The sequence below is a fragment of the Prunus persica genome, chromosome G1 (assembly GCF_000346465.2).
Source record: "Prunus persica cultivar Lovell chromosome G1, Prunus_persica_NCBIv2, whole genome shotgun sequence".
In the NCBI taxonomy this organism is placed as follows: Eukaryota; Viridiplantae; Streptophyta; class Magnoliopsida; order Rosales; family Rosaceae; genus Prunus; species Prunus persica.
The window spans coordinates 37,956,612-37,973,624 of NC_034009.1; the positions used below are offsets into that span (position 1 = coordinate 37,956,612).

General features: G+C 38.9%; 4 protein-coding genes across 4 annotated transcripts; 3 read left to right on the forward strand and 1 right to left on the reverse strand.

Moving 5' to 3' along the window:
* On the reverse strand, nucleotides 695-4,782 carry LOC18793488 (probable beta-1,4-xylosyltransferase IRX9H). The gene is made up of 5 exons (XM_007222228.2): nucleotides 4,523-4,782; nucleotides 3,106-4,372; nucleotides 2,383-2,632; nucleotides 1,781-1,989; nucleotides 695-1,184 (listed from the first exon to the last, which is right to left on the reverse strand). Exons 2-4 carry the CDS (start codon nucleotides 3,996-3,998, stop codon nucleotides 1,819-1,821), a joined length of 1,314 nt encoding a protein of 437 aa, XP_007222290.1. The 5' UTR covers nucleotides 3,999-4,372; nucleotides 4,523-4,782; the 3' UTR covers nucleotides 695-1,184; nucleotides 1,781-1,818.
* On the forward strand, nucleotides 5,710-11,986 carry LOC18788794 (ER membrane protein complex subunit 1). The gene is made up of 12 exons (XM_007226990.2): nucleotides 5,710-5,946; nucleotides 6,301-6,428; nucleotides 6,518-6,580; nucleotides 6,859-6,980; nucleotides 7,385-7,500; nucleotides 7,621-8,428; nucleotides 8,748-9,479; nucleotides 10,068-10,289; nucleotides 10,365-10,460; nucleotides 10,550-10,744; nucleotides 10,888-11,001; nucleotides 11,497-11,986. Exons 1-12 carry the CDS (start codon nucleotides 5,837-5,839, stop codon nucleotides 11,755-11,757), a joined length of 2,967 nt encoding a protein of 988 aa, XP_007227052.2. The 5' UTR covers nucleotides 5,710-5,836; the 3' UTR covers nucleotides 11,758-11,986.
* Nucleotides 12,095-13,781, forward strand: LOC18793394 (DNA translocase FtsK 1). Its single transcript, XM_020556086.1, is given in 1 exon segment — nucleotides 12,095-13,781. A coding segment is annotated over 1 exon segment (1,014 nt). The 5' UTR covers nucleotides 12,095-12,509; the 3' UTR covers nucleotides 13,524-13,781.
* On the forward strand, nucleotides 13,868-16,754 carry LOC18791334 (L-gulonolactone oxidase 3). The gene is made up of 3 exons (XM_007224549.2): nucleotides 13,868-14,978; nucleotides 15,182-15,437; nucleotides 15,827-16,754. The coding sequence occupies exons 1-3, from the start codon at nucleotides 14,298-14,300 to the stop codon at nucleotides 16,672-16,674; spliced, it is 1,785 nt and encodes a 594-aa protein (XP_007224611.2). The 5' UTR covers nucleotides 13,868-14,297; the 3' UTR covers nucleotides 16,675-16,754.

Genomic DNA, 17,013 nt, shown 5'->3' on the forward strand with positions numbered 1-17,013 from the left:
AGACAATTAGAACAAAACCCAGTTCAAGATTATGCTTCAGAATTGTTTCAAAGTAGAAAGAAAAAAGCAAGGAAATGTAGCACAAATCATTTATGAGAATTGATACGAGACCGAGGGAGAATGCAAGCAAGAGAGCCGTCAACATGACAGAGGTAACAAGAAAAAGAAAGCCGGCGATGAATGAGCCGTGGAGAAGAGCAAGTATGATAAGGTCTAGATTGGGTTCCATCTGTGGGTGTAGTTGAAGAAAGTGGGAGAGAGATTAGGATGTAATGGCTGTTAAAGGAAGAAAGTTGAGCTTGGAGAAGAAATGAGAATGAAGTGACTTGCACTCATCCTATTGAAAGGGTATTTTGTACCTTTTTTCAACCTATGTGGAAGGCATTCAAGTTATATTGCTCAGTTATTTGGAGTTCACAGCAAGACATTCCATTTGAGCTCATTAAATGTCAAACTGCATAAAATGAGTAAGATTCATGGTTTTAAAAAAATGGGACAAGGTTTTGCAATCATTAAGGATCTTACTGTTATTGGAATAGCTTCAAGAAATCAAGGTTCCAAAAAGGAGTAACATACATTTGGAAAGGTGTTCATCCATGATCCTACGGCTCTGTCTGCCATTGCTTGCTTGCTTGTTCCATGAATGGAACAAAAAAAAGGAAAGAAAAACTCTAAATGAAAACGCTAACAGCAGGATTCAAACCTGATCAGTTTTCAAGTTTGGATTTTGAGGAAACAAATGCAAAAGAACAAAGAAGAAGTGACTTAAAGCACCAACTTAATAATTCAATTTTTTACACATTACCACACCCAAAGAATACCTAAACCATGACAAAAGGCAAAATTAAGCTGATATTGACATGGACGAACCCTGGATCCTTCTAAGCTTTAGGATGAAGCATTACCTCATCAAATAAATGTTCTCTTGTTACACAGAGCAGCCTACAAAGGAAAATGGGCATTTCATACAACTGCACAGAATCATTTTCACCCCTGATCTTAAAAGGGGAAAAGCATCTGATCTAACAACTGGGAAAAACGTTGTGGGAAGATTCTCAACCAATTTGTTGAATGACCACATGAAACTGGTGAAGTGTTTGAACAGCCTGAATAGGCATCAGCTGCAGTGAGGATTAGTAACCACTGGCAAGACTATCTGTGGTTCCGCATCAATCTATCCCGCACTGCAAAAAAATTTGCACAAAAAATACGTGTTTGTGAGAGAGAGAGCAATTACATGCAAGAAAGCTCAACTGCATTTCATTAGTTAACCAGGTGTTTTGACACCACATGATAAGTGAGAAGTTATTCTGTTCAACTTAACCAAATAAAACATTCATTGTAGCACTTAAATCAATCATTTTTAATTGAAAACCACCAGCTTCTGTAGCCATAAGTTATCCCCTTCACAATCCATGTTGGTAATTAGGTGGGAAAGTTCAGCTCTTTCACTGCTATAAAAAGTTACCCTCTAAGCAGCATTCATATGTGTGTTTTTCAGATATTTGTGCAACGTCTGGACTAGAAAATTGAAGACCAATGATTCATCAGAGTTCAGGTTATTTGAGAATCTCAGGAAGTATTCCCCATATCATTTCCTTGTTTTAAGCTCTGATGAGAACTACTCTTACATGTCAGGAGATTTTCTTTTCACTTTTAACTTTAGTTGACATCTGAACATCCCAGACTTTTTGCTGATAACATCTCCAGCTTAATATTTCCAAAAGAATGAAGAGATTGACTATTTTATAGAAATGCAGATTTTAAAAAGATCACTTACCTTTGCCATCCACCTGGACTCCATTCACATCAAGAGTTTCACTTAAGTGAGGCAATTACATCTAGGCTATCTTTCATGATCCATTTGTGAGGATAGAAGGTATTAGATGATTCATGGTGATGGTACCAAACCATGATTGTTGAGCAATCATGCTGTAAACCTTCCATTTGACTTTCATCTTCGACAACTTGTTCAATAAATGTGCTCGCCTGGAAATGCAAATAAGTAAGGAACTCTTTCGAGAGGGGGAATATTCTAATTCCAATTGAAATTGCTAAATGAGAGTTAGAAATTGAAGCCGGACCGTCATACCCGGTAATCAGTGACTATTTAGGTTTTCAGTGGGTGGAGTGTGGACTCTATTTCTCCAATACAAAAAATAAAATAAAAGGCTTAACCATTGAAGGGTGTGCTTAAATATGGTACAATTACAAATAAGTAATTTAGGAGGTTCAGGTCACTGTATCAGTTTACTGAAAAATAGGCCATTTTGATCCAAGTCTACCAGTTACTTTTGCTTTAAAGGTCACAGCAGCCATGCATATTATAATGTGGGGGCACTATCATGGATGATGAGACAATATGGAACAAGAGACACCAACCTTGAAATCATCATTGTCTGTCTCAAGCTGCCTAATAGGTTCAAGGGTTGGTCGATGCCACCCTTTGGGGTCCCAGAGTATCGAACTATTGAAGGCAAATCCTGATATTTTAGCATGAAATCTCTGAAATCTTCTACTTGATTCATTTACATGCCATCCTATGACCTGAGTTCCATTACAAACCGGGCCCTCAATAATAGGTTTCATTTTGCCACTCATTAGTTTGGCCACTGTCCAGGTCCCAAACCGCCTGCAATTGAATTAAGGAAAAGGAAAAAAGAAGGGCATTGTCACCACAACATGCAGAATGCAATGTCAAACGAAGAACATTTACTACAGGGGCAAAGATGATGTTCTGTCTTACAACAATACTGCAGGCACCAAAAGTTTTTCCAAAATTTATTGTACTGAATGCAATATTACTTTCTCTCATTGGATCTCCAGCAGGCTCTATGAGAAATGAACAGACTATATGCAGAGGATCTTCAGCAGAAATGATATAAACTATGAAATTACAATAAAAAGGTGTACCTTGTGTACGAAGAGTTCTCAAGCTTACTTATCAAGAAGTTATGAAATCCAGCAAATGTAATTAAACCAAAGTTCTCTTATCTTCTCATGATGTATTGATAGATGATGATGCAGAAAAAGGTGATATATCAACAACATTCCGTTAAAGTATAACACTAATAGTAGGAATTTAGTTTAGAAAAATGGAAATACCTGATCTGCCTCATTTGCTCGAAAAGATCAGTTGAATAGACATTATCCTCATCTGCAAAGTAGACGATTCCATCAAGACGGTGAGTTTCAATGTGAGAAAGTGCAACATTTCTTTGATGAACACTTCTGTCTCTTACATCAGTAAGATTGTTATTGCAAACGAGATGCCTGTACATAATCCCAGTTCTCTTCAAGATGTCAGCTGTTTCTGCAGATTGGGAGGTCATCTCCACAACAATCCATAACAATGGAGGTGAGATTAATTTTAGTGTGTGTGCCAAACGATTCAGATTATAGGCTTGAAATGGCTGAGCATATGTTGGGGTCACGATTATCAAAAGCTTTCGGAACTCCAAATCTGATTCTTGGATGAGTAACCGGTTATCTACAGCTTTCTCTAGAATGCCATCTTTTGCCTCCCAGTCCTTGACTTGCGACTCTGTCGTAACATTCTTCTTCATTTTCACACCGTCGAATAGTGTGACATTTCTGTGTACACTATCATGCAACTGAAACCCAACTGAAGATATCATGTCAAAGGAGAAGTCTTGATGCTTCGACATGAGATTCACGGAGAAATTCATTGAGGCAAAGGGTGTAAGCCCAATGAATAGCCCAACAATGAAACAAATGAAGAAATGGGAAAGTGCCCTCCTCCAAATATGGCCCTTTGGTTTTGACTTCTCAAGGGGCCTAGAAGACCTTGGAGAAAAGACACTGAGAACAAAAGGGTCCAATGAAGCGGACAGAGACGATAACAATCCATTGGATGTTGGGTAGTTGTTGTGAGTACACGAGGACCTGGACAATGGAGAAGCAACTGAACAAGCTTCCCCATTTAGTGCAGTTCCTGCTCGAGGCACTGGAGACAAAGTTCTTCTAATAGACGCCATCAAAACAAAATACAATTCGATCTAGCTTATTTCATACTCCACCTGCTTACGAACGCTATCACATAGGACAAAAACTTATCCTGATGTATCAAAACAACATTTTCTTTCGCATTGAACATCATAACTACAATGTCCAAAGCAGTAAATTTGTTCACTGTATGACCCTCATCAAAAGCTTCATCTTTACTAACAATTACAGCAAAGTTGACCAGCAGAACAAGAAAATTACCAAACGTGTGTGGGCATTTCATATGAAACTAATCCCAACCTCCAATCAATGCAAAGCCTCAATCTGATTTACTTATTACCCATATAAACTCCCAAACCCAGCTGAAAAAATTTGCAGCTTTTCACCTCAAAGTGAAGTTCTTGATCTACAGTGAAAGAGCCAGAAACCAAAGAACCGCACCCAATCACACACCAACAATATGACTAAAAAGATACAAGCTTTGGGCCCCAAAACAATGGGATTCCAGATGAAATATGCAAAATTCGCATTGAAACCAAATAGGTCACTGCATTACCGTTCAATGGCAAATGGGTCTTCGATCTTTGACACCCAGAAGTGAGAAAACGAGCAAGGCAGCAGCAAGCTCCACTTTGTTCAAGCTGGACAGACAAAACGTCGACCGTGAAGAAGCAGAGAGTAAAGACGTCTATGGAGGAGGAAGTAGCGATGCCAGGAGTTTAGGAATCTCTACGAGCGCATATCAAGTGACAGCACCCACTCTCTCTCTCTCTCTCTCTCATGTAGATTCAGACACACACCAAAAAAAAAAAAAAAAAAACTCTTTTTCTTCTTCTTCTTTCTATTTTTTTGGCCTGCGTGACCGACGGCATCCAATAATCCATCTGTTTAAAGGGCAAGAAAAAAAAAAAACAATTTAGTGCGTACAATTAATGGAGGAAAAACTCAATTATACCATTAATTTTGTACAAATATAGTAAACTTGATCATTCTTTTTTTTTTGTTCATTCTTTTTTTTCATAAAAGTTAATATATTAATCTCTTATTACTATAACAACTCATTGTCTCAGTTGACCACCGGCCACAAGAAATAAAAACAGTCAACTGAGGATCTCTAAAATTCATGAGGATGCCATCTAATCTAAATTCTAATAATGGATTACTTTTCCTTTTTATTAAGCAAAATATATATAGGGCATAATTAAAATGTTAAATTAAGAAGAACTAAAATATAAATTGTAAAAGAATTATAAATTAATTAATTAAATAAGAAAAATACTTGATTGTTTGCCTTGAAGGAGCAATTCCTTCCTCCTTAACCAAATAAAATAAAATCATAATTTCATACATGCATATAAAAATTTCCTTTATAAATGAATATTTTTATATATCGGTACAAGAAAGAAAATATTATATATATAAGTTCGTATGTAATTTACAAATAAAGAGAGAAGCAAAGCAAAATTCCTTATTAAAAAGATTTATGTATGGAAAGTGAAATCGAATTTGGATGTAAGAGGGCGGATATACTCATTTTGCCAAAGTGACCTTACGCACATCTACTTTTAAAATAAACTATTTGCATTTTTGGAAACTATTTGGGCCGGGCCTCGCTCATATGTTAAGTCCAACTCGACCCAATGGTCAAAATTTTCAGCCCGTTACGACCGGTCCATACATAAGGGTGTTTCCGTCATTTCGGATTTCCCTTTTCTCCGAAGAGCCGGCTCTTTGCACTTGTATGACTCTCTCTCTCCTTGCCCACTTCGAAGTTCTTACTTCCTACAAAAATTTTCATCGTAGTCTCAGATCCATCACTTCATTCGTTGTCACTGCCACACAGAGAGAGAGGGAGGGAGAGAGAGTCACCATGGGCACGACGAGCATGGCGAGTAGGGTTTTTCTGCTTCTTCTGATATTCTTATCGTCTACAAATCTCAGTCTTTCGCTTTACGAAGATCAAGTTGGTCTCATGGATTGGTAAGATTCAATCTCATACTCCTTTTGTTTCGCCTTTGTTTTCATCGCCCAGAAATCATAGAAAAAAGAAGAAAACTTGAAATTCGATTGAAATCACTTCGCTCATGACCTGTTTTTCTATTGTTTTCACTTGATAGTTCTGAATCGAAACGAATTCAATCCTCACTCTTGTTGGATAGTTTTGTAATTCGATCTGTGTTATATCCAATTGCATCGTCTCCGAGCTGTTAATAGAAAGTTTTTAGCTTTCGAACAATATCTCGATACCCAAACAGAGCTTCAGTTCTAGTCAGTTCATTGATTATGTTCTGAAAAGCTTTAAATTGAATTTTCTAAGTTTCTCTTTCAATGCAGGCACCAGCAGTACATAGGGAAAGTGAAGGGAGCAGTGTTCCATACTCAGAAAAGCGGGCGAAGGCGTGTTGTAGTGTCCACTGAAGAGAATGTTATAGCATCACTTGATCTCCGCCACGGGGAGATATGTAGGTTCCACTGTTGAGAATGTCAATTTATTCTGTACCCTCAGCTCAAGCCTCAATTCAGTGTTAATCTGTGCCTTTGTTTTGTGCAGTCTGGAGACATGTTCTTGGGAGCAATGATGTCATAGACGGAATTGACATAGCCTTGGGAAAATGTAATTGTTATGCTTGCACTCATCGTTTGTCTTATATAATGTTTTTCATTTGCCTCTAAAATATACGATTGCATAGTTTGAGCTCTGTGGTTAAAAGATTCATTCTTTGATCATAAACAGTTTTCACATTATAACAGATTGGGATTTGCTAATAGAAAAAGAATGAGGATTGAATTTTTCTGCATTATTTTTCTCTTTTATGAAGTACCTATTAAAGGCTTGAGCAGTGAACTTATATTGTTGATCATACAGTTGAACGTTCCATTTTGTATTTTCAGATGTCATAACCCTCTCATCAGGGGGAGGTATTTTAAGAGCGTGGAACCTTCCTGACGGTCAGATGGTGTGGGAGTCTTTTTTGGAGGGCTCAGGGGCCTCAAAGTCACTATTAACTGTCCCGGTTAGTAAACCACATTTTATACTCACTGTTATCTTCTAATTTAGCATCTTGATATAAGTCTTATATTTACTCGCTCTCTCTCATCCGTTGTCATTACATTTAGTAGTCATGGCTTCTGATCCCCCAGTCACTATCATAAGCATCAAAACTTTCTTCCAAATTAATAATTTGTGTTTCTTGATCGTCTTATATAATGAATCATTCTTCCTTGTTCCTTTTCACTAGCTTAATTTGCAGCTTTTCCTCTGTAAAACGCTCAGGTGCAGGTTGCACGGGTGTATGGCTATACACGATTTCGTTTCTTTTCAACAAAAAAAAAAAAAAAAAAAAAAAAGGCTATACACAATTCAGTTTATGTATATATTTTTTTTGAACATGTGGTTCATTATTGTTATCTTGTGCAGACAAACTTGAAAGTCGACAAGGACAATTTGATCCTTGTTTTTGGTAAAGGGTCTCTGCATGCTATTTCTAGCATTGACGGTGAGGTTCTTTGGAAAAAGGAAATTGCACCAGAAAGGTATGCAGATTTAGAATTTTATGCTTAAAATAATTATTTGTAATAATAATATTATGTTTCATTTTTTTATTTTAAAACAATTCTGTTTCATTAATATTTGTTTTGTTTCCATGTTTTCAGTGTAGAGGTTCAACAGATAATTCAGCCTCTTGGCAGTGATATAATTTATGTACTAGGATTTTTTGGATCTTCCCAGTTTGATGCATATAAGATCAATGCTAGGAATGGAGAGTTGCTGAAACACAACAGTGCAACGTTTTCGGGTGGCTTTTCCAGTGAAGCGCTAGTAGTTTCAAGTGAAATTCTTGTGACATTGGATTCCACAAGATCAAAGTTGGTAATTATAAGCTTTCAGGATGGAGAAATTAACTATCAACAGACACACATATCTGATATCTTTGGGGATTCTTTGGGAACACCAGTGCTATTACCTTCAAAACTTCCTGGAATGTTTTCTGTTAAAATTGATGGAGCGGTGGTATTCATAAGAGTGACTGGTGAAGGAAAATTAGAGGTACTGGATAAAATAAACAATGTGGCGGCTATTAGTGATGCAATCTCACTTTCAGAGGGCCAACAAGCTTTTGCACTAATTCAACATGGAGACGGTAAGATCCATCTCACAGTGAAGCCTAGCCATGACCTGAGTGGTGATTTGCTGAAAGAGAGTATTGATATGGACAATCAGAGGGGGACTGTCCATAAGATTTTCATTAACAATTATATCCGGACAGACAGGTCTCATGGGTTTAGGGCCCTAATTGTGATGGAGGATCATTCACTTTTATTGTTACAACAAGGTGCTATTGTCTGGAGTAGGGAGGATGGGCTTGCCTCAATTGTTGATGTGGTAACATCAGAACTACCTGTGGAAAAGGAAGGTGTATCTGTAGCAAAAGTGGAGCAGAACCTCTTTGAGTGGCTTAAGGTATGAACTATGATGTGTTTTAATAGAGTGCAAAACTTAAAATCAAGGTTAAAAGGTGTCAATTTTCTCCAAGTTTCACCATAATGTAATGGCATTGTCATCCTACTCTATAGAATTTCATAGCAGTGCAGTCTGGTATGCACTCTGTGTGTGTGTGTGTGCGCGCGTGTGCATATGCTTCTTTGATGTTTTGCATACTTCTGTAGTCATTTTGGACCAGGGTTTTAAATACGGAATATATATATATATATATATATATATATATACACCCCTCTCACAGGTTTTTTCATTTCTCATTTGATTTTGTGTTATTTTGAAGGGACACATACTGAAGCTTAAGGGAACCTTAATGCTTGCAAGTGCTGAAGATGTTGCAGCTATACAAGAGATGAGGTTGAAAAGTTTTGAAAAGAGCAAAATGACCCGTGACCATAATGGTTTCCGGAAGCTGCTCATAGTGCTTACGAGAGCAGGAAAACTTTTTGCCTTGCACACTGGATATGGACAAGTTGTCTGGTCTCTCTTACTACCTACTCTGCGTAGATCTGAAACGTGTGAGTATCCAACTGGGTTGAATATTTATCATTGGCAGGTACCCCATCATCATGCGCTGGATGAAAATCCATCTGTCCTTGTAGTAGGTCGATGTGGGAAAAATTCTGACGCACCAGGTGTTCTTTCTATTGTTGATGCATACACTGGCAAGGAAATTAATTCCATGGCTGCCATACATTCTGTTGCGCAAGTTATACCACTTCCATTTACTGATTCAACAGAACAGCGTCTTCATCTACTAATAGATGTAAACCAGCACGGGCATCTATACCCAAGAACATCTGAGGCTATTGATATTTTTCAACGTGAGCTTACAAACATATACTGGTACTCAGTTGAGGCTGACAATGGCATTATCAAAGGACATGTCTTGAAAAGCAATTGCATCCAGGAAGTCATAGATAACTACTGCTTTGAGTCCAAGGATATATGGTCAATTGTATTCCCATCTGACTCAGAAAGGATCATTGCAACTGTGATAAGAAAATTGAGTGAGGTATGGTTTTCTCTTGCTGCCACTTAATATATGGTTTGGCGAACATATTGTCCTTGAAAAGTTTGCAATTTTTCCTTTTCTTGAATCTATTGTAGCTTTTAATTTCTTCACTTTGTTTGTTTTATGATATTATTGGGTCTTTGTTTTTTTTTTTTTTTTTTGGTTAGTTTGATCATTCCCTCTAAACTTTGCCATGCAGCTTCTATCATTTCATAGATCTTTTTAAATAAAGTTTGGCCTTCCAGTTCCAAGCCTCTTGGCATGACCGGTGTTGGAAAGAGGATTGGGTTGGTTTTTGGGGTACTACTCCTTTGTGTGTTTTTTGGCGTATTTGGTCAGAAAGGAATAGTAGGTCATTTGAGGGAGTGGAGTACTGAGCTTGTTATTTCTTCGGGCACTGTTTTTTTTCTCCCCACTTGAATTATTATTATTATTTTTTGCGTTTTATCCTTGTGTGCTTGGGCTGTGCCCCCTTGCCTCTTTCTAATCAAATGGATTTACTTTTCAAAAAAGAAGAATGCTAGTCTTTTAGTCTTTGAAAATGCTTTGCTCTATATATTTTTGTGACAGAGGTTTGTGTTTCTCTAGGTTGTTCATACTCAAGCAAAGGCTATTGCAGATGAAGATGTGATGTTTAAGTATATATCTAAAAATCTACTCTTTGTGGCAACTGTTGCACCAAAAGGTAGTGGTCCAATTGGAACAGCAACCCCAGAGGAGTCCTGGTTGACTGTATATCTTATTGATACTGTAACTGGTCGTATATTGCATCGTATGACCCACCATGGCTCACAGGGGCCTGTGCATGCTGTAAGTTTTCCTTCTGCTTTGTTTACGGTTGTGTGAATGAGAGACGTTATCTTAACAACTTTATACATCTTGCAGGTTTTTAGTGAGAATTGGGTTGTTTACCACTACTTTAATCTTAGAGCACACAGATATGAGATGTCAGTCATTGAGATATACGATCAGTCCCGAGCGGTATGCTAAATCACAACTTAAATATTTTGTGTATTATTGTGTCTGTTGGTTCCCAAAATAATGCAAGCTGAACCAAATACAATTAACAGGACAATAAGGATGTTTGGAAGCTTGTTCTGGGAAAGCATAATCTTACTTCGCCTATTTCTTCATATTCTCGACCAGAGGTTGTGACGAAATCACAGTCTTACTTCTTCACGTATTCTGTAAAAGCTCTAGCTGTGACGTTAACAGCAAAGGGTATAACTTCAAAGCAGGTTCTTATTGGTACAATTGGTGATCAGGTAGGATAACCTCCGAGAGTCCTGAGTTATTATTTTGTTTTGTTCTTTGAGATTCTATTCCTCTTTTTTAGGGGCAACAGTTCACATGTAATTAATTGGATTTGTTTTTATATATGTCCTTAATGAGAGTAAACACTTTGTAGGTTTTGGCACTTGACAAGCGTTTTCTGGATCCCCGTAGATCAGTCAACCCCACAACAGCTGAGAAAGAGGAAGGCATTATTCCTCTAACAGATTCATTGCCAATAATTCCTCAGGTATGCCACTCTACCATCTTCATTTTGAGAGTTTTTTTTTGAGAAAGCACTTCTTAATATTCCCTTAGATTCTCTTAATTGTCAGCAGTACCTTCAATCTTACTGTATGGCCACAAAAATCTGCTCGCTAATAACGTAGTCATTGCACTTAAGTGTGTGAGGTTTAAGTAGACTGAATATAAGCTATGGTTGTTTAGTTTCATATTTCTCTTATTATTATAATCACTATAATTACTGTTACTCTAAATTTTGCAAGTTCGGTTTTCAAAGAAGCAATGCTCTTGTATGTGAATCACTTGGCTTAGTGTATAACTTTGTGTGGTGTTTGGATATCACATTCTTGGTTCTGTGGTTAATTGGGGTGAAATCAAAAAATAGTTGAGGTGTTTAAAGATTTTAAATAGTTAGGCTATATGATGAGACAGCAGTGTAGCTCATTTTTTTATGAAGATTTGGTCATAACATCTTATAATTATACAAATTTTGCACATGCAGTCCTATGTGACGCATGCCCTCAAAGTGGAAGGACTTCGAGGCATAGTGACAGTACCGGCCAAGCTGGAGTCAACAACCCTTGCCTTTGCATATGGAGTGGATCTGTTTTTCACTCAACTTGCACCTTCGAGGACCTACGATTCGCTAACAGATGATTTCAGCTATGCATTGCTTCTCATCACCATTGTTGCACTCATAGCAGCTATCTTTGTAACCTGGATTTTGTCAGAGAAGAAAGAACTACGAGAGAAGTGGAGGTAACACCTCCGCTAGTCTTTCGCATCCTGACATTTTTGTTTTTTTGCCCTTAGTTTAACTTAAATTAGGAGGTTTCCACTCCTAACTTGTAATTTTCTTAGCATGCCTTCCTTTAGAGGCATTTTTTTGTTGTAAAATTTCTATATTGTTTAGTTGTATTGACAATCCAAATTTAGTCTTCATGTTGTACATTTGAAGTGCAAGAAAATAGTGAACTCTTTCGCGCCTTTTAGATCCAAATTGTCTGCAGATTTGATATTTGGCCATAGAGATTTTTTTTTCCTGCTCTGTGTACTGGCTTAGCCGGTCCGTGATTGAGCTGAGCTGCACTGGTCCTAGAAGTTTTTAAATTACTGACTCTCTGTTCTGTATCTGTTGTACCACGCCGGTGATTGCTCTGCATAACAGCAAGTAAAAAAGTTTTTTATTTTTTATAATTTCATGTAAATGAACAGTAAATGGCACGTCTTTTTATTTTTTAATTATTATGACTATTTCTTTCCTTCAAATGGCAAGACGAAATGCCACGACATTTTTAAAAAATTTATTTTTAAAATCTTTTTCTGTGAAAGTGGAAACTGACACATATTGGAACTTCTGTAGTACACTCCCCACAACTCACATGGCCGCATCCTTACAACTTTCATCATCTTCCTCCTCTCTCTGAATCAACCAAAGCATTCACCACTTCTCTCTCTCTCTCTCTCTCTCTCTCTCTCTCTCTCTCTCTCCAATCACCAAAACAGTCAGAACCCATGAAAGCCCAGCATCCCAAGATCAAAACCCAGCTCTTCTCTTGCGGGTTCTTCCGCCATTGCACCCGGACCGTCCTCAGCCCCACAACCCCTCACCCTCCACCTCTCCCCTTCTCATCCACCGACCCATTACCACCTTCACTGTCATTAGATTCATCACCTCCCGCTCCAACACAACCCGACCCGCCAACCCACCATCCCTCCAAGCCTGAATCCGAGTCCTCTTCCTCCTCAACTTCCCAAAGCTTCACCCAGTGAAAATTCGCTCTCCCTGATTCGCCCATCCTCCCATACCCACAACCCGAACCTGACCCGAAACCCGAACCCAAATCAAAACCACCACCACCACCACCCATCTCTTCCACCAACCTCCAAGAACTCTTCCACGCAGCGGAGCTCCAGCTCAGCGTCGGGTCACACCCGGAGCAGCTGGCGGCTCTCCAACTCTTAGAACGCTCCCTCGTCCCCTACCCACCACCTGACCCGGTTTGCCCACCCGAATTGATGCGCGGGTTGGTGCGAAATTTGAAAAACAAAGCGGGGGCTAAAGCGGCAACGAAAATTCTGTTAGCCCTCTGCCTGGCGGAGGGCAACCGCCACGTGGCGGTGGACGAGGGTGCGGCGGCCGCCGTGGTAGAGACGGCGCTGGAGCTGGAGGCTGCGTCGGCAGAGCGGGCACTCGCGGCGCTGGAGCTCATGTGTACTGTGGCGGAGGGGGCCGCGGCGGTGAGGTCCCACGCACTGGCGGTGCCGATTATGGTGATGATGATGGGGCGGACATCGGCGCGGGGGAAGGAGTATGCTATCGGCGTGTTGGCGGTGATTTATAGCGGTGCGTACGGGGAAGAAGAGGCTGCGGAGGCTGTGGCGGCGGCACCGGCTGAGGAGGTGGCGCGTGCGGTGGAGCTGGCGTTGAAAGGGGATTGTAGTGGCAGGGGGAGGAGGAAAGGAGCCCAGCTATTGAAGGCGCTTCAAGACCCCCTTCAAGAGAGGGAGAGTTTAGACCCAAAATAGTAGAGGATCAACAAAATGTGGTTATTTCTCGTTTTATTCATAATTTAGCCAAATCCTATATGTTGAGTTATTTCTCGTTGGTTTTTTATTTTTAAGCTTTTGGAAATATTTGTAAACATCTTCAAGACCCTTAACCCTAGTTCAAATATCACAATTCAGTCGACACAAAAGGCAACACAACATATATACGTTTGTTGCCTTTGGGCCTTGTCTTAACCACATCCTCTGGATTTCTAATAAATATACAAGATATTTCTTAGATTTTATTTTTTTGAATCTTTCGTATTGAGAGAGTGATAATATGCTAAATTCACATTCATTACACAAATATTAAAACTCGAATTCAAAACTTCTAAATGAAAATAGCAATTTCTCCAACACCAATCTTGAATGTAGCAATTGCTCTAAAACCAATACAATAGTGCGTCATTTGCTCTTAGATATTTCTTAAATATTGCATTTTATGCTTTGCACTTTACATACTAAATCATTATTGTATTAGGAAAAAAAAAATTTAACAAAATAGTTATCGGTCCCCGTTGACCCGCCGATCAAGCCCCCTTGCCAACCCTACCAAAAAATGGCCACCCCAAGTTGGTATAAATTGAATTATATTTCCAAATCGTAGCGTACAATTCAAGTAATTAATTCCATCATTTCCCTTCAAAGCATTGCCCTTCCTCTTATAAGAAAACCCCTTCCTTCAAAAACCTCAAAAAGCCTTCTTTACACTTTGCAGAAAAATAACCTGGACCAGATTTTAGACTTCATATTATGCACAGCTTTTGGTGGCTCCTTTGTGCTCTTCACCATGTCATCTGGGCTGCAACCATGTTGATCTCCATCCAAGCCATGCCGCCTGAACCCCCAGTTCGATGCTACAAAAATGGCTGCAACCTCTACAACTCCTATGGGGTATGGGGTGACAGAAAAGATTGCCATGTTCAGAATGTCACATACCCAACAACCGAAGAGGAGCTCCGGCTAGCTGTGGCTTACGCAAATCAGAACAAGCTCAAAGTCAAAGTTGTGAGCCAATTTTCTCACACCATCCCTAAGCTGGCCTGCCCTGCCACAAGCTCCGGGAATTCAATGCTAATAAGCACAGCCAAATACAATTCATCTATTGAAATCGACGCGAAGAATTTGGCTGTCACGGTTGATGCCGGCATAGGGCTGCGCCGATTGATCAACGCGGTGGAAGAAGCCGGATTGAGCTTGGTGGCTGCGCCATATTGGGAGGGTGTGAGTGTAGGAGGGCTTGTAAGCACAGGGGCACATGGGAGCTCATGGTGGGGAAAAGGAGGAGCTGTGCATGATCATATTGTTGGGCTCAGCCTCATTGTTCCAGCAAAACAATCAGAAGGGTTTGCCAAGATTGTCAAGTTAGAACCAAAAGATCAAATCTTTAATGCTGCCAAAGTATCATTGGGATTATTAGGTGTCATTTCCAAGGTTGGTACACCCTGTCTTCAATTGCTTTAATTGAATGCTATATATAAAAAAATGTTATCTTAACGTCTCATCTAGATTCGTAGTTTGACAACATACACATTTATATGATAACGTTAATATTTTTCTTGTCGCAAATTTAATACGTTATGCTATGTATATATCCTCAAGTTATTGAAATAGATTACTTTGGAATTGGTCAATAGGTGAAGTTGTCGCTAGAGCCAAGATTCAAAAGGAGCATAGCTTACAACTTTACAGATGATGCTCAAATTGAGAACATATACATGGACCATGCTAAGAAATATGAGTTCGCAGATATAACTTGGTACCCATCAAAGCATACAGCTGCTTACAGATATGATAACAGAGTTCCCTTAAATGCCTCAGGCGACGGAACATATGATTTCCTAGGCTTCCAATCCAATTCTATTCTCATCTCCAAGAGTATTAGAGCAACAGGTATATTGCCACATTCGTTTATTTAATATTAATTTCTGTTCTTTAGGGCACACAGATTATGGTATGTTAGGACAAATTAATCTTTCTATTACTAGGTAAAAGAAAAAATATTAATTGCGTCTCTTATGCGAGATGAGTCCCAATTTCAAAAACATATGGTTAAAAATATGTGTTAAATTAAATGTTACCGAGTGCTGCTATTAGTACCATCTCAACTAATCATCTAGTGCACTATTTTTCTAGTTGAGATGACACCCACTTCTGTAATTTCAATTTACACTTGGTACTTATAAATTGAGATGGTACAAGTAGTTTTGTTTATTGAAAACGTCACTAATAGTACGAGAATATAAAAGATTAATTTAAGACTGTAAATATGAAATGTGCAGAGAAAACCATGGATAATGGACGCAGCTTGGGTGGAAAATGCACAATGGCAGCTTCATTTTTGGGGGTGAAGAAATTAGTGGCTAATGGCTTGAAGAATGGCCTAATCTTTATTGGGTACCCAGTAATTGGTCCCCAGGGCAAAATGCAAACCTCAGGCTCGTGCCTATACTCAACAGCCGCAGACAACTCATGTGCATGGGACCCAAGAATCAATGGCCTCTTCTTCTATGAAACAACAGCAATATTTCCAGCATCAAAATTTGGAGACTTCATCAGAGACGTGAAGAAACTAAGAGACCTAAAACCAGACAACTTTTGTGGGGTTGATATATACAATGGGTTTTTGATACGTTTCATTAGGGCATCTGGGGCATATCTTGGTCAGCCTGAAGACTCCGTGGTGGTTGATTTTAATTACTTTCGTGCTGATGATGCTTTGACTCCAAGATTCAATCAAGATGTGTGGGAAGAAGTGGAGCAATTGGCTTTCTTCAAGTATGGGGCTAAGCCACATTGGGCTAAGAACAGGAACTTAGCCTTTTTGGATGTGCAGAAAAAATATCCTAATTTTAATAAATTTGTAGCTGTGAAAAGACAATTGGACCCTCAGAATTTGTTCTCAAGTGAGTGGTCTGATGAGGTTGTATTTGGGAAAGAGGGAGAGAAGAGTGATGGGTGTGCTTTGGAGGGCCAATGCATTTGCTCGGAGGACAGGCATTGCAGCCCTGGAAAAGGGTATTTCTGTAAACCTGGCCTTGTTTATAAGGAGGCTAGAGTTTGTAGGTACTCATCATCACCACCATCACCATTCTCTGTGGGATCAGGTAGTGATAAGAATGATTTATGATTTGATTAATTAATTATTGTAGTAAAACATCATTGGTCATTTTGAATAATTAAAAGTTTCAGTGGTTTTGATTTTGTTTATTTTGAGAATCAATTATCGTTATTCTTTAGATTGTTCTATATGATTTGGTATTTTGTCCAACTCTAATTGTTGGATACTTTTAATTTGGAATTTTCCAAATCAATTTAGTAAATGATGAATTCATATTATCTATCTACAAATGGGTTGGTATCCGCAAGTAATTTTAAATAAGGAAAATGCTAGGGAGACCAACTTTAGATACCAACTTGTGTACCAACTCTCTAATAGAGTGTGGGACCCATTGTATTGGTGGGCTCC